The sequence below is a fragment of the Phyllobates terribilis genome, unplaced genomic scaffold, assembly GCF_046119375.1.
Source record: "Phyllobates terribilis strain yellow unplaced genomic scaffold, ASM4611937v1 Scaffold_1__5_contigs__length_1240528914, whole genome shotgun sequence".
NCBI classification, from domain to species: Eukaryota; Metazoa; Chordata; class Amphibia; order Anura; family Dendrobatidae; genus Phyllobates; species Phyllobates terribilis.
Genome location: NW_027362761.1, coordinates 326600175 through 326627967, shown reverse-complemented (window position 1 = coordinate 326627967; position 27793 = coordinate 326600175). Strand labels below are relative to the sequence as shown.

Sequence of the window (27793 nt, the reverse complement as noted above, 5' to 3'; positions counted from 1 at the left end):
TGAATCCACCGCATATAATGACACTTCAGTCGGTCAAAATCTGCAGTGGAGACTAGCGTGTACGCTACAGAAATTGACATGCTGCGGGTGATTCTGGGTACGTGGCCACGATCAGGAGCCGCTGCAGGTTTGACGCTTCGTGTATATACAGCGTAAAACCTGCAGCGTCCAGATGTTACAGCATAGTGGATGGGATCTCTAGAAATCCCATGTCCGCTATGTGTGCATCTGAGGCTGCAGATCACCCGTGGACACTGACATGCGGCGTGTCTTTCAGGACCGCAGCATGTCAATTTCTCTTGCGGAGTTGCTAGTGTCTGCAACAGAAATTTGACCACTAGAAACTATTGAATGCAGTAAATACACATGGTTCAGTTAACACATGTGGATTTACCTGCATTCAATAGAATGTAACGTTTTAAACGCAGCAAAAATTTGCGTCCAAAGCGGTGCTATGTCTGATTTTTGGGCACAGAGCCTAAAAGTATAAAAAAAAAAAAAAAAAAAAAAAAAACGGCGTGGGCTCCCTCGTCATTTTTATAACCAGCAGAGGGAAAGCCGACCGCTGGGGGCTGATATTAGTAGCCGTGGAAGGGGCCATTAACCAACAATGTTCCATGGCTATTAATATCAGCCCACAGCTGTTTGTTTAGCCTTTACTGGCTAGATTACAGGGGGACCCCAGAAAACAATTGACCTGGGGTCCCCCTATAAAATCTAACCAGCAAAGGCTAAACTAGACTGCTGCGGGCTGATAGTAATAGCCATGGAAGGGGCCATGGATACTAGCACCCTCCGTGACTTATTACTATCACCTATCAGCAATCCCAGAAATGGCGCATTTCTGGGATTTCAGAGATGTGCCAAATCTGGCGCTTAGCCTCGCTCTTCCCCACTGCCCTGTAGCGCTGGCAGGGAGTAATGGGGTTGGGGTTCACGTCAGCCTTGTATTGGCGGCTGACGTGAAGCCCAGGTTAGTAATGGAGGGCGTCTATAAGAGGCCCCCATTACTAACCGCGTGGTAAAATGGTCGCCGCTTTTTCAATAAAAGACATGGCCTGAATAAAGTATTTTAATGAAATAAAACACACACTGTTCTACAATTTTTTTATTACACGCCTCCGCGAAGCCCTCGGTCTCCTGAAAAAAAACTTAAAAAACAAACAACAATATTCCTCACCTGTCCGCCGTCAACAACGTAGTCCACATACCACCATGGTCCTACGACGATCTATGTCACTTCTACAGCTGTGACATTAGAAATCATTGATGTCACAGCTGTAGAATATAGAACTGTATACTGACAGGGGTGTAAAATCACCTCTGTCAGTATACATGCTGCAGGAGGTCACTGGGGTTCATCAGCTGAAGATCAGCTGATCAGCCTCGGTGAGTTAGAGACTGTGGAAACATTCTTGTGAGACCGATCAGCTGATTACCGACGTCTCCAATCAGTTGATAATCACGTGACCATCAGCTGATTGCTGCCGGCACTGATCATCTGATGGTCACGCGACCATCAGGTGATCGCTGACGTCATCGATCAGCTGATGGTCGTGTGACCATCAGGTGATCAGTGACGTCACCGCAGGTCCTGCCAGTACACTGCGGGGTGCGAGCCCTCGCCCTGCACTGTACCGCTGGACGCCGGAGAGACATCGCCTCCGGGAGGAGAACATCACCACCAGGGGCCGCCGGACAGGTGAGTATGAAGGTTTTTTCTTTTATTTTTACTTTTTTAATCTTTTTTTTTTACTGCCATGGGCACGCTGGCTGGGAGGAGCAGGCTGCTGCTTCTCCCATCCACGCTGCTCTCACTGTTATCAGCCAGAGCAGCGGTCGGATGAGAGGAGTAGCAGTCTCCTCTCCCGACCTGGGTACCATCCGCTGCGCGATTCCAGCGCAATTTTGCGCCTGTTGATATACATTGAAACGCAGCAAATCCGCATGTATAGATTCAATGCAAGTCAATGGGCACAAATTTGCCGCAGAATCGCACAAGAATTGGTTATGCTGCGGTTTGTGCCGCAATGATAATCAGGTGCGGAAATTTCCGCATCATGTGTACAGCACATGCGGATTATCATTGCTATACATGGTAGACCTTTTACCAAGCGGTTTTAATGTTGCGGAAACACATTAAAACCGCATCGTGTGCACCCAGCCTAACTCCAGCAGAGGCTGGAGTACGATTTGTGTTGAGGCGCACATGGAGGTGAATGCCACTAGTCCGGCGCTCCTGATTCATGAAGAGGCACACTTCTCATCTTGAATCAGGAGCGAGTGACTCCAGCACTCCCTCTCATCAAGATTGGCGTGAACATTGCCGGTCTTGATGAATCGGGTCCCTATGTGTTGTCTAGTTTCGATGAAGTGTGGAAGACAAGTGGAATAATATTTTGATCACCTGTCGTTCCAGCGCTGCCTACCCAACATTCCTTGCTTACACTGCTGCAGCGGTGATGTCCCGTCTAAAACACCTGACAGCGGCAGTCACTAGTGATGTCACGGTAGACAGCTGAGCCCAGTGAGTAACTGCATGTGTTGTCGATGGGACATCACCGCTGCAGTCCTGTAACAAAAGGCATTGAAACGACCGCTGATTGGTAAAAAGTTACCGATTGGTGGCCGTATCGTGCCGCCGGTCGGTCCATATAAATGGACCTTTAGTATGTCAAAGTTTTAGTGTCACCAGGGCTTTAACAGTGGAAAAGTGACACGGTCTGTAAAACATTCAATCATTTGTGAGATATGCGCTCTATGTGAATTTTCACATATTTTCCTTTGTTTTTTCTCCTATAAAAGAGTTAATTAATAAAAGCTAATGAAATCATTCCATGGCTTTGCATAGGTGAAATATTTTAAATACATTTCTCAGTAAAATAAAGGGAACACTTAAACAACAGAATATAACTCCAAGTAAGTCAAACTTCTGTGAAATCAAACTGTCCACTTAGGAAGCAACACTGATTGACAATCAATTTCACATGCTGTTGTGCAAATGGAATAGACAATAGATGGAAATTATTGGCGATTATCAAGACACACTCAATAAAGGAGTGGTTCTGCGAGTGGGGACCACAGACCACATCTCAGTACCAATGCTTTCTGGCTGATGTTTTGGTCACTTTTAAATGTTGGTTGTGCTTTCACACTCATGGTAGCATGAGACGGACTCTACAACCCACAGAAGTTGCTCAGGTAGTGCTGCTCATCCAGGATGGCACATCAATGCGAGCTGTGGCCAAAAGGTTTGCTTTGTCTGTCAGCGTAGTGTCCAGAGGCTGGAGGCGCTACCAGGAGACAGGCCAGTACACCAGGAGACGTGGAGGGGGCCGTAGGAGGGCAACAACCCAGCAGTAGGACCGCAACCTCCGCCTTTGTACAAGGAGGAACAGGAGGAGCACTGCCAGAGTCCTGCAAAATGACCTCCAGCAGGCTACAAATGTGCATGTGTCTGCACAAATGGTTAGAAACCGACTCCATGAGGGTGGTATGAGGGCCCGATGTCCACAGATAGGGGTTGTGCTCACAGCCCAACACCGTGCAGGACGCTTGGCATTTGCCACAGAACACCAGGATTGGCAAAGTCGCCACTGGCGCCCTGTGCTCTTCACAGATGAAAGCAGGTTCACACTGAACACATGTGACAGACGTGACAGAGTCTGGAGACGCCGTGGAGAGCGATCTGCTGCCTGCAACATCCTTCAGCATGACCGGTTTGGCAGTGGGTCAGTAATGGTGTGGGGTGGCATTTCTTTGGAGGGCCGCACAGCCCTCCATATGCTCGCCAGAGGTAGCCTGACTGCCATTAGGTACCGAGATGAGATCCTCAGACCCCTTGTGAGACCATATTCTGGTGCGGTTGGCCCTGGGTTCCTCCTAATGCAGTACAATGCCAGACCTCATGTGGCTGGAGTATGTCAGCAGTTCCTGCAAGATGAAGGCATTGAAGCTATGGACTGGCCCGCCCGTTCCCCAGACCTGAATCCGATTGAGCACATCTGGGACATCATGTCTCGCTCCATCCACCAATGTCACGTTGCACCACAGACTATCCAGGAGTTGGCGGATGCTTTAGTCCAGGTCTGGGAGGAGATCCCACAGGAGACCATCCGCAACCTCATCAGGGGCATGCCCAGGCATTGTAGGGAGGTCATACAGGCACGTTAAGGCCACACACAATACTGAGCCTCATTTTGACTTGTTTTTTGGACATGACATCAAAGTTGGATCAGCCTGTAGTGTGTTTTTCCACTTTAATTTTGGGGGTGACTCCAAATCCAGGCCTCCATTGGTTAATAAATTTGATTTCCATTGATGATTTTTGTGTGATTTTGTTGTCAGCACATTCAGCTTTGTACAGAACAAAGTATTCAATGAGAATATTTCATTCATTCAGATCTAGGATGTGTTATTTCAGTGTTCCCTTTATTTTTTTGAGCAGTGTATATCCAATCGAATGACTAGCACCAATGAAAATGCTGACCGTCTTGTATTTTCTTTCTTCAGGTGGTGAAGTGGTAAAAATCGCTCAGCTGGCTACTTCTGGTGCAGCTCAAGGCAGGATAGCTCAGCCCAAAACCCCAGTAACCCTACAATTCCAAGGGAACACATTCACACTGTCCCAGAGCCAACTGCGCCAGCTCACAGCTGGGCAACCACTGCAATTACAAGGTACTGTAGTGTAGAGACCTGGAACCTCAGTTTTATATTGATTAAAAAAGTACAATCTGTCCCACACAGCTAAGTGGAGACTAAGGTCCATCAATGTATTATGTGAGTAAAGCCCCCCATACATATTACGCTAAAGTTTGCTGAACCCACCTATATTAATGTTTTCGGCCAACTGTCTAATGTCTAGGGAGACCCTGTAAAACTTTTGTTTGGGGAGTTTAGGATCTAGCATGTCTTATTGTGGACTGCCGATCCATTTGGTCTCTCTGAGATAAGCCGTCACCAGACATGTCTTGCAACGCTCTCTCATAGAGAACATAGGAGTGCTCGGCCGAGCGAGCGCTCCTGTGCATGGGAGAGCTGGCTGAGATTGCTGCTGACTGATCGATTGTCCAACGCATCGTTCAGCCAACAGCCATCTCATGTGTATGGGGGGCTTTACATCACAGGTGCCTACTGGATAAAACATTTTGAGTCTCATTTCATCTTTTTTAAGTAACGCCAACCTCCTAAAAGGGAAACTTAAAAGATAAAAGAAAGATTTCTGCTACTGAAAGTTGTAACGTTTCTTATAGATTTTTTGTACATTCACAGGGAGTGTTCTTCAGATTGTTTCGGCTCCTGGACAGCAGTATCTTCGACCTCCTGGTCCCCTAGTAATGCAGACAGTGCCTCAAGGAACCTCCATTCAAAATGCAATAAATGCATTAGGAAACCAGCACCCTGCCAGCAACATACCCTCTCTGACTCCTCAAACAGGTGATTAATGCTTTTATGTATTACTAAATAGATGGTAGTCATAAACTACGAATATGGAGGTTACCACCTCTATAAGTTCAAACAAAATACAAAGTTAGGCTGCTTGCGCACATACGCGAAACACTAACTGTTCTCGCATCGGAATGCCCAACCCTACTGCGGGGTCTTCCGACCTGAGCTAATTACTTCATATGTGCCTATGATCACTGGCAGACACAGACAGAAAAGAGTCCCACTGCAAGAAGAATATACGGGCCCTTTGAAGTCCATCATAATGCACAATTATACCTGCTCTGGGGGTCGGAATAAGACCCCTTACCTCGTGGGCCATGTGTGGCTGTAAAGGTTGCACCAATGATATGTCTGACCCTGCCTATGATACAGATAGCTCATGTCATTGTACCCGGGTCTTCTGATTAGAGCACTGTCCGTGATCTTGGACATATATAAAATGGTCCTTAGTCCGCATCACCTTAGAGAACTAATCTGCAGATGCAAAGGTCTGTGACTTTGAAATAGAGACAATGACATGTTCTATGATATAAATGTGTACTTATAGGTATATAACTTATATTTTAATTATCATGTTCCATAAATATCTCCAAATATATCTCTGATCTCTTCTTCAAACCACATATCCAAGCCCTGCATCCGTACATTCTTTAAGAATCTGCAAAAACATTAGTGCACTCCCTCATCATCTCCCGCCTCGACTACTGCAACCTCCTGCTCTGTGGCCTCCCTTCTAACACTCTCGCACCCCTCCAAACTATCCTAAACTCTGCTGCCCGACTAATCCACCTGTCCCCTGCTATTCCCCGGCCTCTCCCCTCTGTCAATCCCTTCACTGGCTCCCCATTACCCAGAGACTCCAGTTCAAAACCCTAACCCTGGCATACAAAGGCATCCACAACCTGTCTCCTCCATATATCTGTGACCTAGTCTCTCGATACTTACCTGCACGCAACCTCCGATCCTCACAAGATCTCCTTCTCTACTCCCCTCTTATCTCCTCTTCCCACAATCGTATACAAGATTTCTCCCGTGCTTCCCCCTACTCTGGAACTGTCTACCCCAACACATCAGACTCTCGCCTACCGTGGAAATCTTCAAAATGAACCTGAAGACCCACCTCTTCCGACAAGCCTACAACCTGCAGTAACCACTGATCCACTATACCACTGCACAACCAGCTCTACCCTCACCTACTGTATCCTCACCCATGCCCTGTAGATTGTGAGCCCTTGCGGGCAGGGTCCTCTCTCCTCCTGTATCTGTCGCTAACTTGTATTGTTCAAGATTATTGTACTTGTTGTTTGCTATGTATACCCCTTTTCACATTTAAGCGCCATGGAATAAATGGCGCTATAATAATAAATACCGGTAATAATAATATGCTTTAGCGTAATAGAAAAAGTCAGACAGTATATAGGACGAGTAGGCCGGTAGAAAAAAGAGATTGTGCATCGTGTTGGTTTATATATTACAGGGATTCAAGGAAGAAGCATCATGCCTTATCCCAGTGGTGGCGATGTTGCATCTTCTCTGAAAAGCTCACAGAGTGCCCTCACCCCTGCACAGGTATGGTGTTTATATATTAAATCCAAGAGTAGATCTCATGTAAATCTGAGCAGTGTATTCAGCAAATCAATGTACTAATTACTGTTATTTATACAGCTGATTGCGGAACAAGTGTATGGTAGTATTGTATATAGCTTACATAGCAGCATTATTAGGATTAATAACACTCCCCTAGTTGTGCAGTAGCATCCAGTGACCAGTCATCCCTGATTAGACGGACTGCATGCGACTTGTGGAGTTTGTCCGTGATCCATCTTGCCGATTCCCCTGACAGGCACACATTTAGTACAGTGCTGACATACTTGGCCCACTGTCAGGACTACTCCTACCGTAGCCACTAGGTTAGTGGCTTCTATTAAAGAGATCTCTCCTAACTGCTGAGCAAGTATTAAAATATTATAGTTCTATAAAGGTAATGAGTATGTGTGAATAAATCCCACTAATAAAGAATATTATTGGTCACAATGGGATTTATTGTCAATGATTTGTTTTGCTTTAATGCAGGATTTGATGGAAGAAAAGCAGCGTGTATTAAGAGATCGCCTGGAGCGACTGTTCACTGGCAATGAGCTGCGCTGCGCACAGGCTCCCATTTACGGAAGTGATCTGTTGTCGCTTTTTCAAATCCAGTCTTCTAGCTTTCATCCACCTGAAAAAGAAACACAGTGGGGATGGGTGGGATCTGTGAACTGTCTGCTATCCGCTCACTCTTCCAGAGACATGAGAGACCCTTTAGGGCAACTCATTCTATCCACAGAGCAGCAGAAGGCAATACTAAGACCCCTTGCAAGAAGGTGAGTATTGTAGTTTACAAGGAAATACAGCTTCTTTCTTATTTATACATGTGTAGGGTTATTGTGGTAAAATGTGTGCAATCTGGAATATATCCAAGATCTCATTCTTCATCTTTTCCCTGTCTGATAGTGCCGTTTGTGTGGTGCCTGCTGTCGTTGCTTCTCCTCCAATATTGGCAGTGCCACATCCTCCGCCCTTATATACCCACAACATGAAGATGCTGAGGCTGAGAATGAAGGAGCAGGCAGCGCCATTCCTGCAGTGTTTGCGAGAACGAACTACTCCTAATTGTGTGCAGACTCCTGACTTGCGGCTTATTCAGTGTGATTCAGGTTGGTTGCATGCTGCAAAGAGTCAAAATATGCCCAATCCGAACAGTGGCAGGGTTCATGCTTATTGCTGCCTAGAGTTAATCCCCGCCACAGTGCCCTATTGGAAAACCTCTGTCCTATTGCTGCAGTTTGCTTTAAAAAAAACAAACTGTGCTTTACTCAACCTTAAGCCCATTGCTGGCTCTCTGCCGCTGCTCCTGATGTTTGTTTTTGTCTGCAGTGCTGGCGTCATGTTGACAGAGCTGCAGCCAGTCAGTGAGCTCATATGCTCTAAGCGGCTCGTGCCATTTATTCTGGCAAAGCCGCGACGCTCAGTGATTGACTGTAGTTCTAGTGACAATAACAAACAATGGGAGGAGTGGCGGAGACTTGACACCGGACCCGGGGAGGGTGAGTAAAGAACAGTTTGTTTTTATAATGCAAACTACGGCAGGGGAGAGGGGTTTCCAAAACCAGAAAACGCCTTTAAACCTGCATTTTGACACAACTTTTTAAACTCCATCCTAAAAAGCAGAAAAAAATGTTCATTTTGTGTGTTGATTAATTTGACAGATTTATTGGGGAACACCTTTCCTTTTGATCTGTGTTTTCTGCATCTGTCTCCCCCCTTTATGTGGTTTTTATGACCAAGCAGAAGTAGCCATCAGGTTGTTGGCACACAAAGCTTCATCGTTGATTAGACGTTCCTATTAATCATTGATCTGAAGTCTTGTACATGTTGTAGACATCTTTTTCAGTTTACTACGATGACCAGACTTATTGACTATTTCTTTTTGCACACAGGAAAGCTTGAAGCGTTGTCCATTCTTCTGAGAAAGCTGAGGTCTGAGGGACACCGTGCTTTGATTTTCTCTCAGATGCTGCTCATGCTAGATATTTTGGAGACCTTCCTGGACATCAACAGTTTCAGCTTCTTGAGGATCGATGAGTTTGCAAACTATGACCAATGTCACGTATGTAATAGCTTATCTTGATATTAGTATACTTGTTAGAGGGGGACATACAGTACAGACCAAAAGTTTGGACACACCTTCTCATTTAAAGATTTTTCTGTATTTTCATGACTATGAAAATTGTACATTCACACTGAAGGCATCAAAACTATGAATTAGCACATGTGGAATTATATACTTAACAAAAAAGTGTGAAACTACTGAAAATATGTCTTATATTCTAGGTTTTTCAAAGTAGCCACCTTTTGCTTTGATGACTGCTTTGCACACTCTTGGCATTCTCTTGATGAGCTTCAAGAGGTAGTCACCGGAAATGGTCTTCCAACAATCTTGAAGGAGTTCCCAGAGATGCTCAGCACTTGTTGGCCCTTTTGCCTTCACTCTGCGGTCCAGCTCACCCCAAACCATCTCGATTGGGTTCAGGTCTGGTGACTGTGGAGGCCAGGTCATCTGGCGTAGCACCCCATCACTCTCCTTCTTGGTAAAATAGCCCTTACACAGTCTGGAGGTGTGTTTGGGGTCATTGTCCTGTTGAAAAATAAATGATGGTCCAACTAAACGCAAACCGGATGGAATAGCATGCAGCTGCAAGATGCTGTGGTAGCCATGCTGGTTCAGTATGCCTTCAATTTTGAATAAATCCCCAACAGTGTCACCAGCAAAGCACCCCCACACCATCACACCTCCTCCTCCATGCTTCACGGTGGGAACCAGGCATGTAGAGTCCATCCGTTCACCTTTTCTGCATCGCACAAAGACACGGTGGTTGGAACCAAAGATCTCAAATTTGGACTCATCAAACCAAAGCACAGATTTCCACTGGTCTAATGTCCATTCCTTGTGTTCTTTAGCCATAACTTGTCTCTTCTGCATGTTGCCTGTCCTTAGCAGTGGTTTCCTAGCAGCTATTTTACCATGAAGGCCTGCTGCACATAGTCTCCTCTTAACAGTTGTTGTAGAGATGTGTCTGCTGCTAGAACTCTGTGTGGCATTGACCTGGTCTCTAATCTGAGCTGCTGTTAACCTGCGATTTCTGAATCTGGTGACTCGGATAAACTTATCCTCAGAAGCAGAGGTGACTCTTGGTCTTCCTTTCCTGGGGCGGTCCTCATGTGAGCCAGTTTCTTTGTAGCACTTGATGGTTTTTGCAACTGCACTTGGGGACACTTTCAAAGTTTTCCCAATTTTTTGGACTGACTGACCTTCATTTCTTAAAGTAATGATGGCCACTCTTTTTTCTTTACTTAGCTGCTTTTTTCTTGCCATAATACAAATTCTAACAGTCTATTCAGTAGGACTATCAGCTGTGTATCCACCAGACTTGTGCACAACACAACTGATGGTCCCAACCCCATTTATAAGGCAAGAAATCCCACTTATTAAACCTGACAGGGAACACCTGTGAAGGGAAAACCATTTCCGGTGACTACCTATTGGAGCTCATCAAGAGAATGCCAAGAGTGTGCAAAGCAGTCATCAAAGCAAAAGGTGGCTACTTTGAAGAACCTAGAATATAAGACATATTTTCAGTTGTTTCACACTTTTTTGTTAAGTATATAATTCCACATGTGTTAATTCATAGTTTTGATGCCTTCAGTGTGAATGTACAATTTTCATAGTCATGAAAATACAGAAAAATATTTAAATGAGAAGGTGTGTCCATACTTTTGGTCTGTACTGTACATTGCTATCTTTTACATATTTAGATCTTAGGAAAAATGTTTAGTTTGATGTACACATTGTATAAATGATGACCGAATCTACAGATAATAGTAGGATCAAGCAACTATATAGTGTGTATGGTGGTCTCTCAACTCGTCCCCAACAGCAGCTAAATTTGATTGACGAGGAAAACAAAAATCTCTTTTATATTATTGCATAAAAAAAGAATATATAGAAAATGAACAATGGTTGGGAGAATATCTGCAACCAAAACTGTTACTTACATTTTTTTGCAGGATCTGATGAGGAGCTTTAATCAAGATTCCCGAATTTTCTGCATTTTAATATCATCTCAAAGCCGATCTCTCGGAGTTCCCTATGTAGAAGCTGACACAGCGATCTTTTATGACAGTGATTTAAATCCAGTGATGGATTCTAGAGCACAAGCATGGTGTGATCAGATTGGCAGGACAAAGGATATCCACATATATCGGTAAGAGCTGTGCTTTTATAACCCAGCAAGCTAAAATACCATAGGCATAGGTCTATCTATGTTAAACATAACTTTTGTTAAACTTAGGCTCGTAAGTGGAAACTCTGTGGAAGAGAAGCTGTTGAAGAATGGCACCAAGGATTTGATTCGAGAAGTGGCAGCTCAGGGAAATGATTTTTCTATGGCTTTTCTGACACAGGTACTTTTTAACATAAAAGGGAACCTGTCATCTTGGAAAATGCTATTTACCTACAGATATGGGGTTAATTTGCAGTCAAATAGTGTTACAATGCTGCCCACGTTACTGAAAATGCAACTACTAGGAGAAATGAACTTATTTCCTCTCGGAAGCTGCCGGCTTTCAGTTATGGGGACAGGCAAAAAGCAACTACAGTCACCACTCACAGCACCGCTCCCTATGCTATATACGGTGGCTGTAAGCCCCGCCGTCACCTTGTTTGGCAGCTCTTGATGCAGCGTATTTGTGCTGAGCGATCTGTGTCGGGCCGTGCTTACAGTATTGTGAGCGGTGCTGTGAGCGGTGACTGTAGCCGTTCAGTGCATGCCCTCATTACTGAAAGCCAGCGGCTCCTAAGAGGAAATAAGTTCATTTTCTCCCAGTAGCCACACTTTGAGTAAGGCGGCCAGGAAGCATTATAATTCTGTTTACCTGCAGATTAATCTCATATCTGCAGGTAAATAGCGTTTTCCAAGGTGGTAGCTTCCATTTAAATGGGATGCAAACAGATTTGTACATTTCATTATTTGACTATTGACTATTTGGAAGCAGAGAAGATATTACTCTGTTATAGTCTGCTTTATGAAATGATGAGGTATTGTGTTGGATCGTTTTTGATGAGGTATCGTCTTAAACCAAGCACTTAACTTTTTCACCTGTAATCTAAAATGTGATCCACTTTTTCCCTACACTGGTAACTACAGACTTGACTCTAATCTCCCCTTGATTTTTAAACTGTTTGGTTTGGTCCACTCCCCTCTAATCCGCTATCTCTCAGATAATGCTTTTCTTGAAATCCAGTTTCCGCTCTTTACATTCTACTGAAACTGCCCTCACTAAAGTCTCAGTTGATCTACTAACAGCTAAATTTAATAGCCACTACTCCCTGCTGATTCTCCTGGATCTCTCTGCACTGTGGATCACCAGCTCCTCCTCACTATGCGCCGCTCTGTTGAGCTCAATGATACTGCTCTCTCCCACTTCACCTCTTACCTCTCTAACCGCTCCTTCACTGTATCTCTTGCTGGCTTCTCTTCCTTTCTTCTTCCCCTTAATGTTGGGGTTCCTCAAGGTTCAGTTCTAGATCCCATCTTCTTCTCTCTATATTCCTACCCCTATTGGACAAACCATCAGTAGATTCGGTTTTCAGTACATTGTCTATGCTGTTGACACCAAATTATACAGTCTTGTTACATCACCCCTTCATTACTGAAAAATACCAGTGATTGTCTTTCTGCTGTCTCTAACATTATGTCCTCCCTATATCTAAAACTTAATCTGTCAAATACTGAACTCCTTGTGTTTCCCCATCCACTAACCTTCCCAAACCCAATATTGCCATTTCCATGTGTAGTTCTACCATTACTCCCCTGGAGCACGCCCTACATGGAATCACTTGCTCGCTCATGTTACTTACACCTCAAAAATATCTCTAGAATTCGACCTTTTCTTACCTGTGACTCTGCAAAACCTGTTACTGTAGCTCTTATTCATTCTTGTCTGGCCTATTACTCTAGCAATCGGTCTGCCTCTTACTGAACTCTCCCCTCTCCAATCCATCCTGAATGCAGCAGCCAGGATCATATTCCTCTCCAGCTGCTACACCTATGCCTCCACCCTGAGCCAATCATTGCACTGGTTGCCCATCTGCTATAGAGACCAATATAAACTTATCGCTCTCATCCACAACGCTCTCCAAAGTTGTGCACCACCCTACATCTCCTCCCGCGTCTCAGTCTATCACTCTACCTGTGCCCTCTGTTCCGCTAATGATCTAATGATCTATGACTAACAGCCTCAATAATCTGAACATACCACTCCTGTCTCCAAGACGTCTCGTGAGTTGCGCCAATTCTCTGGAATTCTGGAATGCACTACCCAGGGTAATTCGATTAATTCCCAATACCCACAGTTATAAGCTTGCCCTAAAAACGCACTTCTTTAGACTGGCCTGTTGCCTCACCACACTATTCCTGTTTTGCTTTTCCAAACTTTTCTTCCAAATCTGGTCCCCCGTAGCATCTGTTCACACACCCTCCATGCACATAATAGCCCTCTGTATCTGTGCTGTACACATTCTGGCTGTTGACAGGTTCATGCAGCATTATGTGATTACCCTATTTATTATTTTGATGGCTGGACCGTACAATACAACCAATTGTTACCATTTACCTTTCGTGTCTCCCCTATTTCCTCATAGACTGTAAGTTCCTCTTGGTTGCTGTTGAATTATGTGTTACTGTGTTATGTCTGATAATGTCTGCACCTGTCCCCTCTAAAATGTAAAGTGCTATGGAATATGTTGGCGCTATAGAAATAAAATTCTTCTTCTTCTTATTATTATTATTCCTTTGTTGTAAAACCATTGTCTTTTTAAATACCCCAGAAGATGCTGATATTAGAAGTATTGATATTAAAGTTTTGTGAGAAGTCATATTATGAACCCCAAATCTCATTCTTGGTGCACAGACATTGGTTTCTATTTGTGACAAAGATAACTAGATGTTCTCTTCTCTCCCAGCAAACCATTCATGAGCTATTTGAGCTTTATTCACCCCTGGAGGACTCAGGATTTGGGGTAAAGGCAGAGGAATTTGTAATGCTCTCCCAGGAGCCACCTCCAGCAGAGACAATAGCCACCAAATTTGCCAAACCATTTATAGAGGTTAGAAGAAATTGCTTTGCTGTTTGCATTGCCCATGAGATGTATTATTGGACCTATATAACCCCTCCTTGTTAAATTCTAAGGCTTTGAAGAGCATTGAACATGGACCTGAAATAGACATGGAGTTATCTGTACCTGAGACAAGAGGCGAACAAGACATTAAGGTGAAAGAAACAGGAAACATTTCTGAAGACCCCTCCGAATTGAAGGAGCTGGTTGCCGTGGTGGAGCAGGTAAAATACATCATACATGATTATAAATAATTGATTTTAGTACCTAACATAACACAGCCATAAAATTAGCAGGTTATTGGGAATACAGGTCCTTCACATTTTTTCTCCAGCTAGTCTGGGAGCAGAGGGATGGAAATAAACGTATCCCCCATAAATCAAAGATGCCGATCCTTGTCTCCCCTAACTGCAGACATTGTCGGACAATAGGGCTGCCCTTACACATGTTTAAATACAAAACTATTCTGCCAATATATGAGAATAGGACAATAATTGTGGCATAGCCCAAGCAAATGAAATACCAACCACTATATTTAAAAAAAAAATAAAATAGTTTTTTTCTTTGAAATGTACTAGATTTGCTGCATCTGTACATCTCTTACTGATAAACTTATACATGCTCTACATACAGTTGTGCTCAAAAGTTTACATACCCCGGCAGAATTTTTCCTTTCTTGGCCTTGTTTCAGAGAATATGAATGATAACAAAAAAACTTTTTCTCCACTCATGGTTATTGGTTGGGTGAAGCCATTTATTATCAAACTACTGTGTTTTCTCTTTTTAAATCTTAATGACAACTAAAAAACATCCAAATGACCCTGATCAAAAGTCACATACCCCAGTTCTTAATACCGTGTATTGCCACCTCTAACATCAATGACAGCTTGAAGTCTTTTGTGGCAGTTGTGGATGAGGTTCTTTATTTTCTCAGATGGTAAAGCTGCCCATTCTTCTTGGCAAAAAGCCTCCAGTTCCTGTAAATTCCTGGGCTGTCTAGCATGAACTGCGAACTTGAGATCTCCCCAGAGTGGCTCAATGATATTGAGGTCAGGAGACTGAGATGGCCACTTCAGAACCTTCACTTTGTTTTGCTGTAGCCAATGACAGGTCGACTTGGCCTTGTGTTTTGGATCGTTATCATTTTGGAACGTCCAAGTACGTCCCATGCGCAGCTTCCGGGCTGATGAATGCAAATTTGCCTCCAGTTTTTGCTGATAATGTGCTGCATTCATCTTTCCTTTAACTTTTACCAAGTTTCCTGTGCCTTTGTAGCTCACACAGCCCCAAAACATCAGCGATCCACCTCCGTGCTTTACTGTAGGAATGGTGTTCCTTTCATCATAGGCCTTGTTGACCTCTCTCCAAATGTAACGTTTATGGTTGTGGCCAAAAAGTTAAATTTTGGTCTCATCACTCCAAATTACCTTGTTCCAGAAGTTTTGAGGCTTGTCTCTGTGCTGTTTGGCGCATTTTAGGCGAGATACTTTGTGGCATTTGCGCAGTAATGACTTTCTTCTGGTGACTCGACCATGTAGGCCATTTTTCTTCAAGTGCCTCCTTATTGTGCATCTTGAAACAGCCACACCGCTAGTTTTCAGAGAGTCCTGAATTTCAGCTGATGTTATTTGTGGGTTTATCTTTGCATTCCGAACAATTTTCCTTGCAGTTGTGGCCAAAATTTTTGTTGGTCTACCTGATCGTAGTTTGGTTTTTACAGAGCCCCTGATTTTCCATTTATTAATCACAGTTTGAATGCTGCTGACTGGCATTATCAATTCCTTGGATATTTTTTTGTACCCCTTTCCTGTGTTATACAGTTCAACTACCTTTTCCCATAGATCCGTTGACAATTCTTTTGCTATCCCCGTGACTCACAATCCAGAAACGTCAGTGGCTGGATGAAAGATACAAGAGTCTGTCTGGATCCCAGAAACTCACTCAGCTTTTATGCGCACACACTGATTACAAGCAAACAGGTCACATGTGAGGATGTTACCTTTAGTAGCCATTCAAACCCATTTGTGCCAAATTCTGTGCATATTATCAGGCCAAAATCACCAGGGTATGTGAACTTTTGATCAGGGTCATTTGGATGTTTTTGATTATCATTAAGATTTATAAAGAGAAAACACAGTAGTTTGACAATAAATGGCTTCACCCAACTAATAACCATGAGTGGAGAAAAAGTTTTTTTGTTATCATTCATATTCTCTGAAACAAGGCCAAGAAAGGAAAAATTCTGCCGGAGTATGTAAACTTTTGAGCACAACTGTATATGTATACAATTATACATACATGCACCTGGATATGCTTTCAGGTAATTGATGTATGAGGCAAAAATAGGACATTTTCTTTTAAAATAATGTGAAAATCTGAAACCCTTTACTAATAGAACGCAGTATTTTGAAACTAAAAAACACTAGAAAAGCCGGGTTAAAATAAAAAAATAAAAACCTTAAAGAGCCAAAAGTAATTCCCTATGGTAAGGAATGATTCCTGGCTAATAAGATGTAAGAGAAAACATGCTTGAATGATATTAAGTACATTATATTACAAACATCAGATGAGACCCAAGACAATATGGTAGTAAAAGAGCCCAGCAGCTTGTAGCATAAGAAAAAATAATATACCCCAAAAATAGACAATTTTTGAAAAATGCAAAAGTAGCCAAGCGTGTGTTCACAATGGGGAGAGGAGGAACAGGAGGAATAGGATGCATCTGACAGAGGTTTAATTACTGCCGGAACAAAGGATGTAATGAAATCCATCATACCTAATTCTGCCGATACCTGCTGTTTTGAGTCGGCTTGAGTGGATAATCGGCTAACATCTAATGCAGGGTTCCCCAACTCCAGTCCTCAAGGCCCACCAACAGGTCATGTTTTCAGGATTTCCTTAGTATTGCACAGGTGATGGAATTATTGCCTGTGCAGGTGATGGAATTACTGCCTGTGCAATACTAAGGAAATCCTGAAAACATGACCTGTTGGTGGGCCTTGAGGACTGGAGTTGGGGAACCCTGATCTAATGTATATGGGCACCTTAAGACTAGCTCACAGCATATTCTAGTCAATCCACGTGCAAATTCTGGTTACAGCAGCTTTCTCAGGGTTTTTTTTAAAACCATGTTCATTAAATGCCATGATGTTTAAAAGGATGGCTTGTTTCTTCTTTTTAAGAAGTGCAGATATCATTAACCATGACTCCTGCTGTGTCTTTCAGCTAACCCCCATTGAGAAATACGCCTTGAACTACTTGGAGGAATTCTATACATCAAGTGCCCCTGGAAAGACAGAGAAAACAGAGGTTAGTGGATGTTGGCCCATGTTACTTGTTGGAATAAAAATAGTTGCAAGTTAACTCCTGCAGTATCTTGATATTGTTTTCTAAACTAAGACTTGTAGTTTTCTTGCACTCAAGTGTACGGTGTGCTGCTATAGCCCTGTATGTAATTCTCCTGGCCAAACTAAAGTGGCGCCCCCCCATTCATCAACATCCAGTGAACATGATATGGTTCCCTGCTACACACTTGGCCTAACTTATTTGTTAACACACCCACAGACATAAGCAGTGTGAGGTGATGTATGATACAGCAAAGCTGACAGTTCTAGGGGAGGAGGAGAGCTGATAAAAGGCTTTGTAATGTGGCACAGCTAAACTTAACTGTGCTGCTCCTCCCCCCATTTGGACTGTATCTGAAGGGTGTGTCATCTGTTGCTCTAATCTCCTAACACTTTATAATCATGCAGGAGGTGAGACCCAGAGATCAGGATTGCATCACTACATCTCCCACACTAAGAAACCTTAGCTATTGTGGGGCTGGTTATTTTTTACTATGTTGGTGCCTGCTCATGATTGGGCAGTGTCATACAGAGATAAGAAGTACACGCCCCTAGTGAAAACTGTCTGATAACACCCACACAAAGTTAACTCATTAGGTACCGAGTACTTTGATTGCATACATGTCCGCCATAGAGAGGTGAAATAAAAAGCAAAAAAAACCTAAAACTTTTTATACTGCTCGGCAGCCACTATTACATTGTGTGTAATAAAAACTTGGCACTCAGATATAGAATATCAATATACAGTCATGGCTGAAAGTGTTGGCACAGGAATTGTTCCTGAAAATGAAGTATTTCTCCCCAAAAAATTATTGCAATTACACATATTGTGTTATACACATGTTTATTTCCTTTGTGTTTATTGGAAGAACACAAAAAAACAGAGAAAAATAAGTTAAATTCGACATCATTTCAAACAAAACCCCAAAAAAGGGCGGAACAAAATTGTTGGCACCTTTCCAAAATTGGGGGGAAACAATTTTGTTTCAAGTATGTGATGCTCGTTCAAACTCACCTGTGGCAAGTAACAGGTGTGGGCAATATGAAAATCACACCTGAAAGCAGATGATAAGGGGAGATGTTGACTCAATCTTTGCATTGTGTGTCTGTGTGCCACACTAAGCATGGAGAAGAGAAAAGAGAGGATAAAAGTTCTCCATCTGGGTTAAAAACTCCCCATTCTGCTGATTAGTAAGGGTCTCAGCAGGGGACATTGACCGATCAGCAAGTTCTCACCTATCCTGCAGATAGGTGATAACTTGTTTTAACCAGATAGCACCTTTAACTCCCAAGTAAAAAAAGCAATATGATTCCTGAAAATTCTCTTTCACTAATGGTACTTCTTACTTTTTGACTAGGGTCTAAGGGATAATGTTTCTCCTGTAGAGAGTGACATTCCTGACATGCCACCTTGAAACCGGTGTCTATAAATTGGCAAGGCTCATTAAAGGGTCGATATTGACTTACTTCCAATAGGTGGAACTAGAGTTCAAGTCCTTTTCCTCTCTGAACTGACAATTCACATATTTCCTTTTTAACGTAAGATCTTTGTCTTCTAAAAGGATCTACATATGGCAAAGAAAAAATGGGAAGTGCAGATGTTAAAAGAAGACAAGGAATGGGAAGAGAGAATGGCCTGGGAAGAAGCAGATGAAGAACTACTGACCTACACCAGGGAAGATGCATATAATAAGGTACACAATAATGTTTTTTGTCTGTTCCTTAATGTTTATGTACTGGCCTATTAATCAGTAATGTCAAATTAGTTATGGTTTCTGATGGATGGCAGAATAATCAGAAAAATAAGTCCAACAATCAAATTATTAATAAGCTTTCTATCTCCACCAGGAATTTATCTACGACAATCCGGAGGGGCAGACGGAGGTGATGCCAGTAAGTGTCATAGATTGTAGAGTCGCATCTTACTAGGATATTGTAATACTATGAAGCTGTGCATTTAACACATTGTTTGCCATTGCTGCTTAGATCTGGACACCACCTACTCCACCTCAAGATGAGAATGACATTTATATTGACTCTGTGATGTGCCTGATGTATGATACCAACCCTATCCCAGAATCTAAACTGCCCCCGGTCTATGTAAGGAAGGAGCACAAGAGACATAAGACAGATCCTGCAGGTTGGTTTATCATAATTATATACAACTAATATAGTACTAACCATTACTCTGCCGTTATGTGTGTATGTAGGCCAGTGTTTAATGGGATATCCCACCTTTATTTCATTAGCCTTCACATTTAAGTTTAAGCCTTTGACATTAAAAGGAGAAAGAAGGTGCATGTAATAACTCACCATTAGCTATCAGATGAAAGAGGCCTATTGAGATAGAGGAAGCCCATGTGATCCACCAGGTTACCCATCATAGAGATATGAATGTCCCCTCTAAAGGGGAGAGAGAGAAGATGAGAAAGGGTATGACATAGACAAATAGGGGACAAAAAAGACACTAGTAATATAAGTATATACCGTAATAAGTATATAATCTACAGTCTAGCTCAGGAGAACCAAGGAGGAGAACCAAATCAGAATCAACTAGTAGAGTTGTATGTATAACACAGGCTTAACACTCTTCAAGGATGATGAGGAAAGGGGCCTAGTAAGATCCCTCAGTATATGAGGACCCATGGAAGTTATTGTCAAAATCTTACTCCGAGGAGGAAGGTAAGGAAACTAGAGAATCATACTTCCAACCTGCCGTATATTAAGATGAAGTGCATATTAAAGGGAATCTTCAGCTATGTAGTCTGAAGACAGCAGGAGATAGAGGCTAAAATTCAGGGATGTGTCACTTGTCAAAGTGCATACTCTTGTTTACTAACTGAAGGATTTATCTCTAAGAGATTAATTAGTGTAGTCCAGCAACGCCCCCTCCTGTGATAGGCAGCTCACTGTTTATGGACTTTGTATATACACAGCCTGGTGTGGGCGGGGGAAGCTTTCTCAGCTCTGCTTCATTGCTAAATCTAAAAGCTCTGATTGTGTCAGAACTGCTGCACCCAGTAATCTAAGTGATACATCGTTGGAGTCAGCTTCTCTTTACCTACATTATTCTGCTCAGATGAGTTAGCAAAATCCTGCTGACAGATTCCCTTTAACCCCTTTACTACCAATGACGTATATATTTACGTCATCAGCTGTGTCTCTACCTTTGACGCAAGCTCACACGCTGAGCCTGCATCTTTACCCGCACTTGATGGCTGATTTAATCATCCATCAAATGCCTCTAGCAGCCACAGGTGAATCTGATATCCACCTGCAGCTGTTAATGAGTTAAACGCCGCTGTCAATCACTGCAAATTGTCTTTTCAGCGAGTAAGAGTACTAGAACTCTAGTGCCACCTATAGGAAGTATCAAGCTATCCACTCTCCGCAAGGAGAAACTTTACCCTTTGGATCTTTATACAAAAAAAAATAATTTTGCATCGCCATATTTTGAGAGCTATAATTTTTCCATCTTTCTGCCGACAGAGTCATGTGAGGGCTTGTTTTTTGCGGGACTAGCCATTTTATTGGTACGATTTTCAGGCACATGACATTTTTTGATCGATTTCTATTCTAATTTTTGGGAGGCAGAATGAACAAAAACCAGCAATTCAGGAATTGTTTTTTGAGTTTTTTTTAATAACGTTCACTATGTGGTAAAATTGATAAGGCCAATTTATTCTTCGGGTCAATACGATTACAGTGATACTACATTTATATAATATTTTTATGTTTTGCTGCTTTTACATAATAAAAAGTAATTTTTAAAAAAAAGAATTGTTTTTGCATCGATTTATTCTGAGAGCTATAACTGGCAGTTTTACTGGCAGATCACCTGTTAGACTCAGCTTCAGTCTGAGACTAATAGGCCACCGTAACTGGCAGACCCGGAGGTCATTATGTGACCTCCGGCTGCCATGACAACGCTCGAATTCCCCCGTGATCACATCACAGAGGCCCAATGGTGTCACCTGTCAGAGTTGTCTCTCTGCACCACAGTCAGGACCCTGGGGTCCCTGAGCGCTGCGAGACCGCCAACCATAGAGAAACATCAGCGCTGCACAGAGCCCAGCAAGCGCCGACGTTAATCTACAGTGGGCGGTTGGGAAGCGGTTAGAAAGCTCCTCGATAGCTGTATGTCCATGTTTGGGACCTGGTCCTGCTCTGCCCTTATTCACACAGGACGTCACTATGACGCTTTCACGCTTTTTTTTTTAAAATCAGGAACAGTGTTTGCTAAGTACCCAATGTTATTTATATGTTTCTGTCTTGGGTTTTGTATGTATACCACAGGCGATCGGACGATCACAGCTTCAAGTTTACTAAGAGGACTATTAAATACAGTAAAAAAAAAAAAAGTATTAAAAAAATTTAAAAATATTAAAAAAACACAGAAGTTCAAATCACCCCTATTTTGTTCATTAAAAATAAAGCAATTAAAAAAAATAAAAATACACATTTGTATTGTCTCTTTCAGAAATGTCCGATCTATCAAAATATAAAATAAATTAATCTGATCGGTAAACTGTGTAGCGAGGAAAAAAAATCAAAACAGCTGAATTACGGTTTACTCTGTCGCCTCATTGGGGGACACAGGACCATGGGTGTTATGCTGCTGTCCACTAGGAGGCGACACTATGCATAATCTGAAAAAGATAAACCGTGGCTCCTCCTCTGCAGTATACACCCCTGGACGGCGTCAGCCTTCTCCAGTTTTTCCTTAGTGTCGCATAGGAGGCACACCTAAAACTTTTACTCCGTTTTCTCCGACGGGATTACAGATGAAGAAAAGTGGGTCTCCTGCGAGACTCCCGGCATGGCTCCTTCCTCTGCCCCCTATTACGGGGTGCACAGTTGAAGTCGAGATGGCTATTCCCCATGTCGCTCTTTCCCAGCCCCTCGGGTGCTGGTTCGAAGTCGAGACCCCCTTCCTTCCCCAATTCCTTTTGGTTTCTGGGTTGAGGTCGAGGCGAGGATAAAGCCCCCTGATGGTGACAGCAGCACCCTCCCTAATCCCCCTCTGGGGGCATTAGGTTGAAACGCCTCAGGTAGGGCCTGTACAGGCAGCAGCTCCCAGTAGCCAGCACACTGCAGCTGAATCCAGGGACCCCAACCCTGCTGCGGGCTCCGGTCGGGGCCGGGGGGAGTGCAGGCAGGCATGGCATAATACAGGCACAGACCTCCCTGCGCCCTGTCTCTGCAGCAGCACCAGCTCTATGGTGCCTCAGGGGGACTCTTTTCAGGGCCCCCTTTCCGCTTATACCCCCACCGCTATCCTGCCTTTAAATCCGAGGGGGTCTGGTTCAGATCCGGCCCCCTCCCGGACTTCCGCGCCGGCCTGAAGCCCTTTTGGGCATCAGGCATCTAATTTAGACCGCGGCTTCGGCCTCTCCGCCCCCCGGATGACAAATATGACACTCTACAGTGTCATAGAGGGGGCGGATGCAGACTGAAAGGGCACGATTTCACACAGCAGCTGCCGCCCTTTTCAGCTCTCCGCCCCCTTCTTCCTTAAACTTTACTCTGGCGGCCATTATCTGCTGCAGGATAAAGAATTAACCCTGCAGCTACCGGTCGGCAGATACAGACCAGTCCTGCCAGCCTCCGGTGAGGCACAGGACTGTGGATCTTCGGCGCTGGACCTAGGGGCACACTGGTGGGGTAAGATCACAGCTGGAGTTCCTCCTCGGCTGTGAATCCATTATTTCTTATAAGCTCCTCTGCATAGTAGGGCCCTCTGCATAGCCACCCCTGTGCACTATGCCAGACTCAAGGTCCAGGAGAACCAGGCAGGACTGCTATTATGCACTCTGTACAGCCTGTAGTAATACTCTCCCCATCCAGACTACTGTGCCAGAGCCCCAAGAAGCCCCTGCCAATGCTTCGGGTCTAATGCCACGCAAGAATGGGTCACTCAGATTGTCGCAATCTATGACGCAGTCTATAGATAACCTAACCTCCACATTGCTTCAGGCTCTGCAGCGTCATGCCTCAGCTATGAACGCTACCCAGCAAAGGGAGAGATTGACTCAGGCTACCCAGCAAAGCGAGAGCTCGACTCAGGGACATGACGACCCGGGCACATCCACGTCTAGGTCAGGACGCAAGCGGACCCACAGGTCACGTTCATCTGCGTCATCCCATAACACACGGTCATCCCCTTCTAGGGAGAGACACCGTAATTCCAGGTCATTTAGACCGTCCCCTACCAGGGACAGACAATGCAGATCTCCGCAGCGATCCCTGACCAGAGAAGGCCTCCGCCCCGGTTCATCCAGCAGGAGACGCCTTAGCGATACACAGGATTCGGAAGACATCTGTGATTCCGACTCTGACAAGGAAACTGAAGGGTCCCTGATCCCAATCCCCCCCTAGCAATACAGTGCTAGTTGAGGACGTAATCTCGTCCATTCATCGGGTGCTGAACATTTCTGATCCGCCCCCGGAGGCACCAGAACATTTCCTTCGAAGGAGCTCTGAAGCCGCCTAAGATCTCTTTGACCACCCACAGTTTAAATCAATCCGCAAATATCTGGAGGCGCGGTACCCCTTCCCACAGGAGGTTACCAAGGAATGGACAGATCCACCCAAAGTGGATCCCCTTTCACTGCCAGAGAGCTCAACCCTCAGGGATGCAGCAGACCAGCAGGTGGAACACAAGGCTCGTTCAATTTTCAAGACCGCAGGGGCCTCCCTGGCTCCCGCTTTCGCTTCAGTTTGGGGCTGCCAAGGCCTCCTGGCTTGGCCCCAAAAATTTACAAGCTGGCCTCCAAGCATTTGCTCCTAAGCTGTCGGACCAAACGGTTCAAATAGCAGTTGTAGCAGATTACATGCTTCATGCAGCTCTGGATTCAGCAAGGGGTGCAGCGGGGATAGCCTCAAACGCCATCACGATTCGGCATATCATCTGGCTGCGGGAATGGAAAGCAGACGCTGCTTCAAGGAAGTCCCTCACGCACCTCCTGTACCTCAGTGGTCGACTTTTTGGCGAACAGTTGGACATGATGATATCCAACGCCATTGGGGGTATGAGTACCTCTCTCCCCCAACTGAAACCCAAACGCACTTACAGGAAGCGTAACCAAACTCTATTCCGATCCTTTCTGAACTCTTCGGGCTGGTCCGTCTCGCGTCCAGCACAAAATAGCAACCGCTCCCCACGCAGGGACAACTCGCGGTCGATGCAAAAGTCAGACTAGACCTGGCAGTCAAAAGCAGGCCAGTCAAAGTCCGAAGGAGGAAAATCTCAGATTTACTCCTCATCATGACTCACGGAGTCCGAAAGACACCCCACCCGTAGGCAGCCGACTTTTGCTCTTTCACCAAGTCTGGCTGCCTATTACAGAAGACAGGTGGGTCAGGGAACTAGTGTCCTCGGGATACAAGATAGAATTCATTTCCAACCCACCAAACAGACTCTTTCTTTCTGTTCCCCCAAAACCACCAGCCAAGGCTTGTGCCTTCCGCCAAGCGGTCTTCTCGCTTCTTCAAGCAGGAGTCATAGTACCGGGCCGAGCGCTTCCGAGGGTTCCACACCAATTTATTCGTAGTCCCCAAGAAAGGAGGCGGCGTACGGCCCATACTGAACCTATAACAGCTCAACAAATATGTACAGGTACGTCACTTCCGCATGGAGTCCCTTCGGTCCATCATTGCGTCCATGGAGAAGGGAGAATTTCTCGCCTCCATAGACATACAAGACGTATACCTGCATATACCAATTGCACCCGCCCATCAGAGATTTCTCAGGTTCGCAATCGACCAGGACCACTACCAGTTAGTGGCTCTCCCATTCGGACTCGCCACGGCTCCCAGAGGGTTTACCAAAGTCATGGCAGCCACCATGGACGTCCTGCACTCCAGAAGCATAGTAGTCGTTCCATACCTGGACGATCTCCTTATCAAGGCTCCTACTTTCAGCGTCTCAATCACAATCGACACTGAGTCGCCTGGGCTGGTTAGTCAACCTACAAAAGTCATCACCAAGCCCGAGTCAGTCTCTGACCTTCCTGGGAATGCTATTCAACACCTTCAGGGGTCTAGTGCTCCTTCCTGAGGACAAGGCACTGCTTCTCCGTCTAGGAGTTAGCACCCTCCTCAGCAAATCCCCTCGATCTCTCCGGTTTGCCATGAGAGTCCTCGACAGGATGATGGCGGCAATAGAAGCGGTCCCATTTGCCCAGCTTCACCTCAGGTCTCTCCAACTAGCCATCCTCAAATCATGGGACAGGTACCCCTTTTTTCTCTCGACAGGGAGTTCCAGCTGAAGTCGTCAACCAGGAGGTCCCTGCACTGGTGGCTCAAGCCAGCCTCACTAACAAAGGGGAAATCCTTTCTCACGGGTCAATGGAAGGTTCTGACCACCGACGCGAGCCTGACTAGTTGGGGTGCGGTGCACTTACACCACAGAGCACAGGGCAAGTGGTCCCCAGGAAGCGACCATGCCCATTAACATCTTGGAAATTCGTGCCATCCTCCTGGCGTTGAGAGCCTTCCATCACTTACTGGCAGCCTCTCACATCAGAGTACAGTCGGACAATGCCACGGCTGTGGCATATGTGAATCACCATGGGGGGACCCGCAGTGCCCAGGCGATGCGAGAAGTGACACACATTCTCCACTGGGCGGAAGACACAGGTTCAGTTCTCTCTGCGGTCCACATTCCGGGTGTGGACAACTGGGAAGTAGACTTCTTCAGCCGGCAAGCAACGGATTCGGGAGAGCGGTCTCTCCATCCCGAAGTTTTTCGCCAGATCTTCCATCGCTGGGGGACTGCGGACGTGGACCTAATGGCATCCCACTTCAATGACAAGGTCTCCAACTTCATGGCCAGAACACACGACCCGCGGGCGCTAGGGGCGGACGCCCTGGTTCAGGACTGGACCCAGTTCCAGCTCCTGTAAATTTTTCCACCTCTCCCCCTGATATCCAGAGTGGTGAGGAAGATCAAGCAAGAGGGAGTTCCAACCATCCTAATAGCACCGGACTGGCCCAGACGTACATGGTACGCTGACATCGTACAGCTCACAGCAGACGTCCCCTGGCTTCTCCCCGACCGCCCGGATCTTCTGTTACAATGCCCGTTCTAGGTCCGGAGGCCAGACTGTCCCTGGCCTCCCTTAAGAGCCAGGTGTCAGCTCTCTCAGTGCTTTTTCAGAAGTGCATTGCTAACAAGCCACAAGTAAGGACATTTCTTCAGGGGGTTTCCCGATTGGTTCCCCCCTACAGACGACCACTAGAAACGTGGGACCTCAACCTGGTGCTGACAACATTGCAGGAAATACCTTTGAACCCCTTAGTGAAGTCCCACTCCGCCTTCTATCCCAGAAAGTGGTTTTCCTGGTGGCAATCACCTCACTACGCAGGGTGTCTGAACTGACAGCACTCTCCTGCAGGCTGCCCTTCCTGTTTTTTTACCAGGATAAGGTAGTTCTCCGTAACTGCCATCCCTCTGTCCGGTCCCGGTTCATAGAGTGCAGAAGGCTCTGCATACGCTTAACCTTGTCAGGGCATTGCGTATCTATGTGTCTAGGACTGCGCCCTTCCGGAAGTCTAATTCTCTTTTCCTTCTACTGGAAGGCGGCCGCAAGGGTCTGCCAGCTTCCAAAGCTACCCTTGCCAGGTGGATCAAATCCACGATACAAGATGCCTACCGCCTCAAAAATTCTCCTCTTCTAGCAGGTATTACGGCACACTCTACACGTGATCTAGGGGCCTCCTGGGCCATTCGGCACCATTCTTCGGCACAACAAGTGTGTAAGGCAGCCACCTGGACTAGCCTACACACGTTTACCAAACACTACACGGTTCATACCCAGTCCTCAGCAGACGCGAGCCTGGGTAGATGTGTTCTGCAGGCGGCGGTGCCCCAATTGTAGGGGCCTGTCAACACAATATTCGTCCATTGCTTCCCACCCAGGGACTGCTTTGGGACGTCCCATGGTCCTGTGTCCCCCAATGAGGCGAAAGAGTAAAGGAGATTTTTGTGTACTCACCGTAAAATCTCTTTCTCTTAGCCTCTAATTGGGGGACACAGCTCCCACCCTGTCGCCCGTTCCGGGCCGTTATTATGTTGAGTTCTCATATTGTCTTTGTTTGAGCTCGTACATAGTTGCCTTCTTATAGGCATGATTATGTTATCCATGTTACGTTCCTCCTAATGCTTTTGCACAAAACTGGAGAAGGCTGATGCCGTCCAGGGGTGTATACTGCAGCGGAGGAGCCACGGTTAATCTTTTTCAGATTATGCATAGTGTCGCCTCCTAGTGGACAGCAGCATAAC

At 45.0% G+C, this 27793-nt stretch overlaps 1 protein-coding gene across 9 annotated transcripts in view; it reads left to right on the top strand.

The window, feature by feature from the left end:
• The window catches only part of LOC141259682 (E1A-binding protein p400-like), a 139242-nt gene that overhangs the window by 76872 nt on the left and 34577 nt on the right, over positions 1-27793 (top strand). For all 9 annotated transcript variants that reach the window (XM_073676074.1, XM_073676073.1, XM_073676070.1 and 6 more), the window contains 14 exons: positions 4513-4677; positions 5272-5436; positions 6926-7017; positions 7522-7811; positions 7942-8144; positions 8928-9097; positions 11056-11252; positions 11340-11451; positions 14012-14155; positions 14239-14388; positions 17390-17473; positions 19071-19202; positions 19357-19401; positions 19495-19648. In XM_073676074.1, coding sequence (XP_073532175.1) covers positions 4513-4677; positions 5272-5436; positions 6926-7017; positions 7522-7811; positions 7942-8144; positions 8928-9097; positions 11056-11252; positions 11340-11451; positions 14012-14155; positions 14239-14388; positions 17390-17473; positions 19071-19202; positions 19357-19401; positions 19495-19648 — 2103 coding nt within the window. The remainder of the gene's footprint in view (positions 1-4512; positions 4678-5271; positions 5437-6925; positions 7018-7521; positions 7812-7941; positions 8145-8927; positions 9098-11055; positions 11253-11339; positions 11452-14011; positions 14156-14238; positions 14389-17389; positions 17474-19070; positions 19203-19356; positions 19402-19494; positions 19649-27793) is intronic.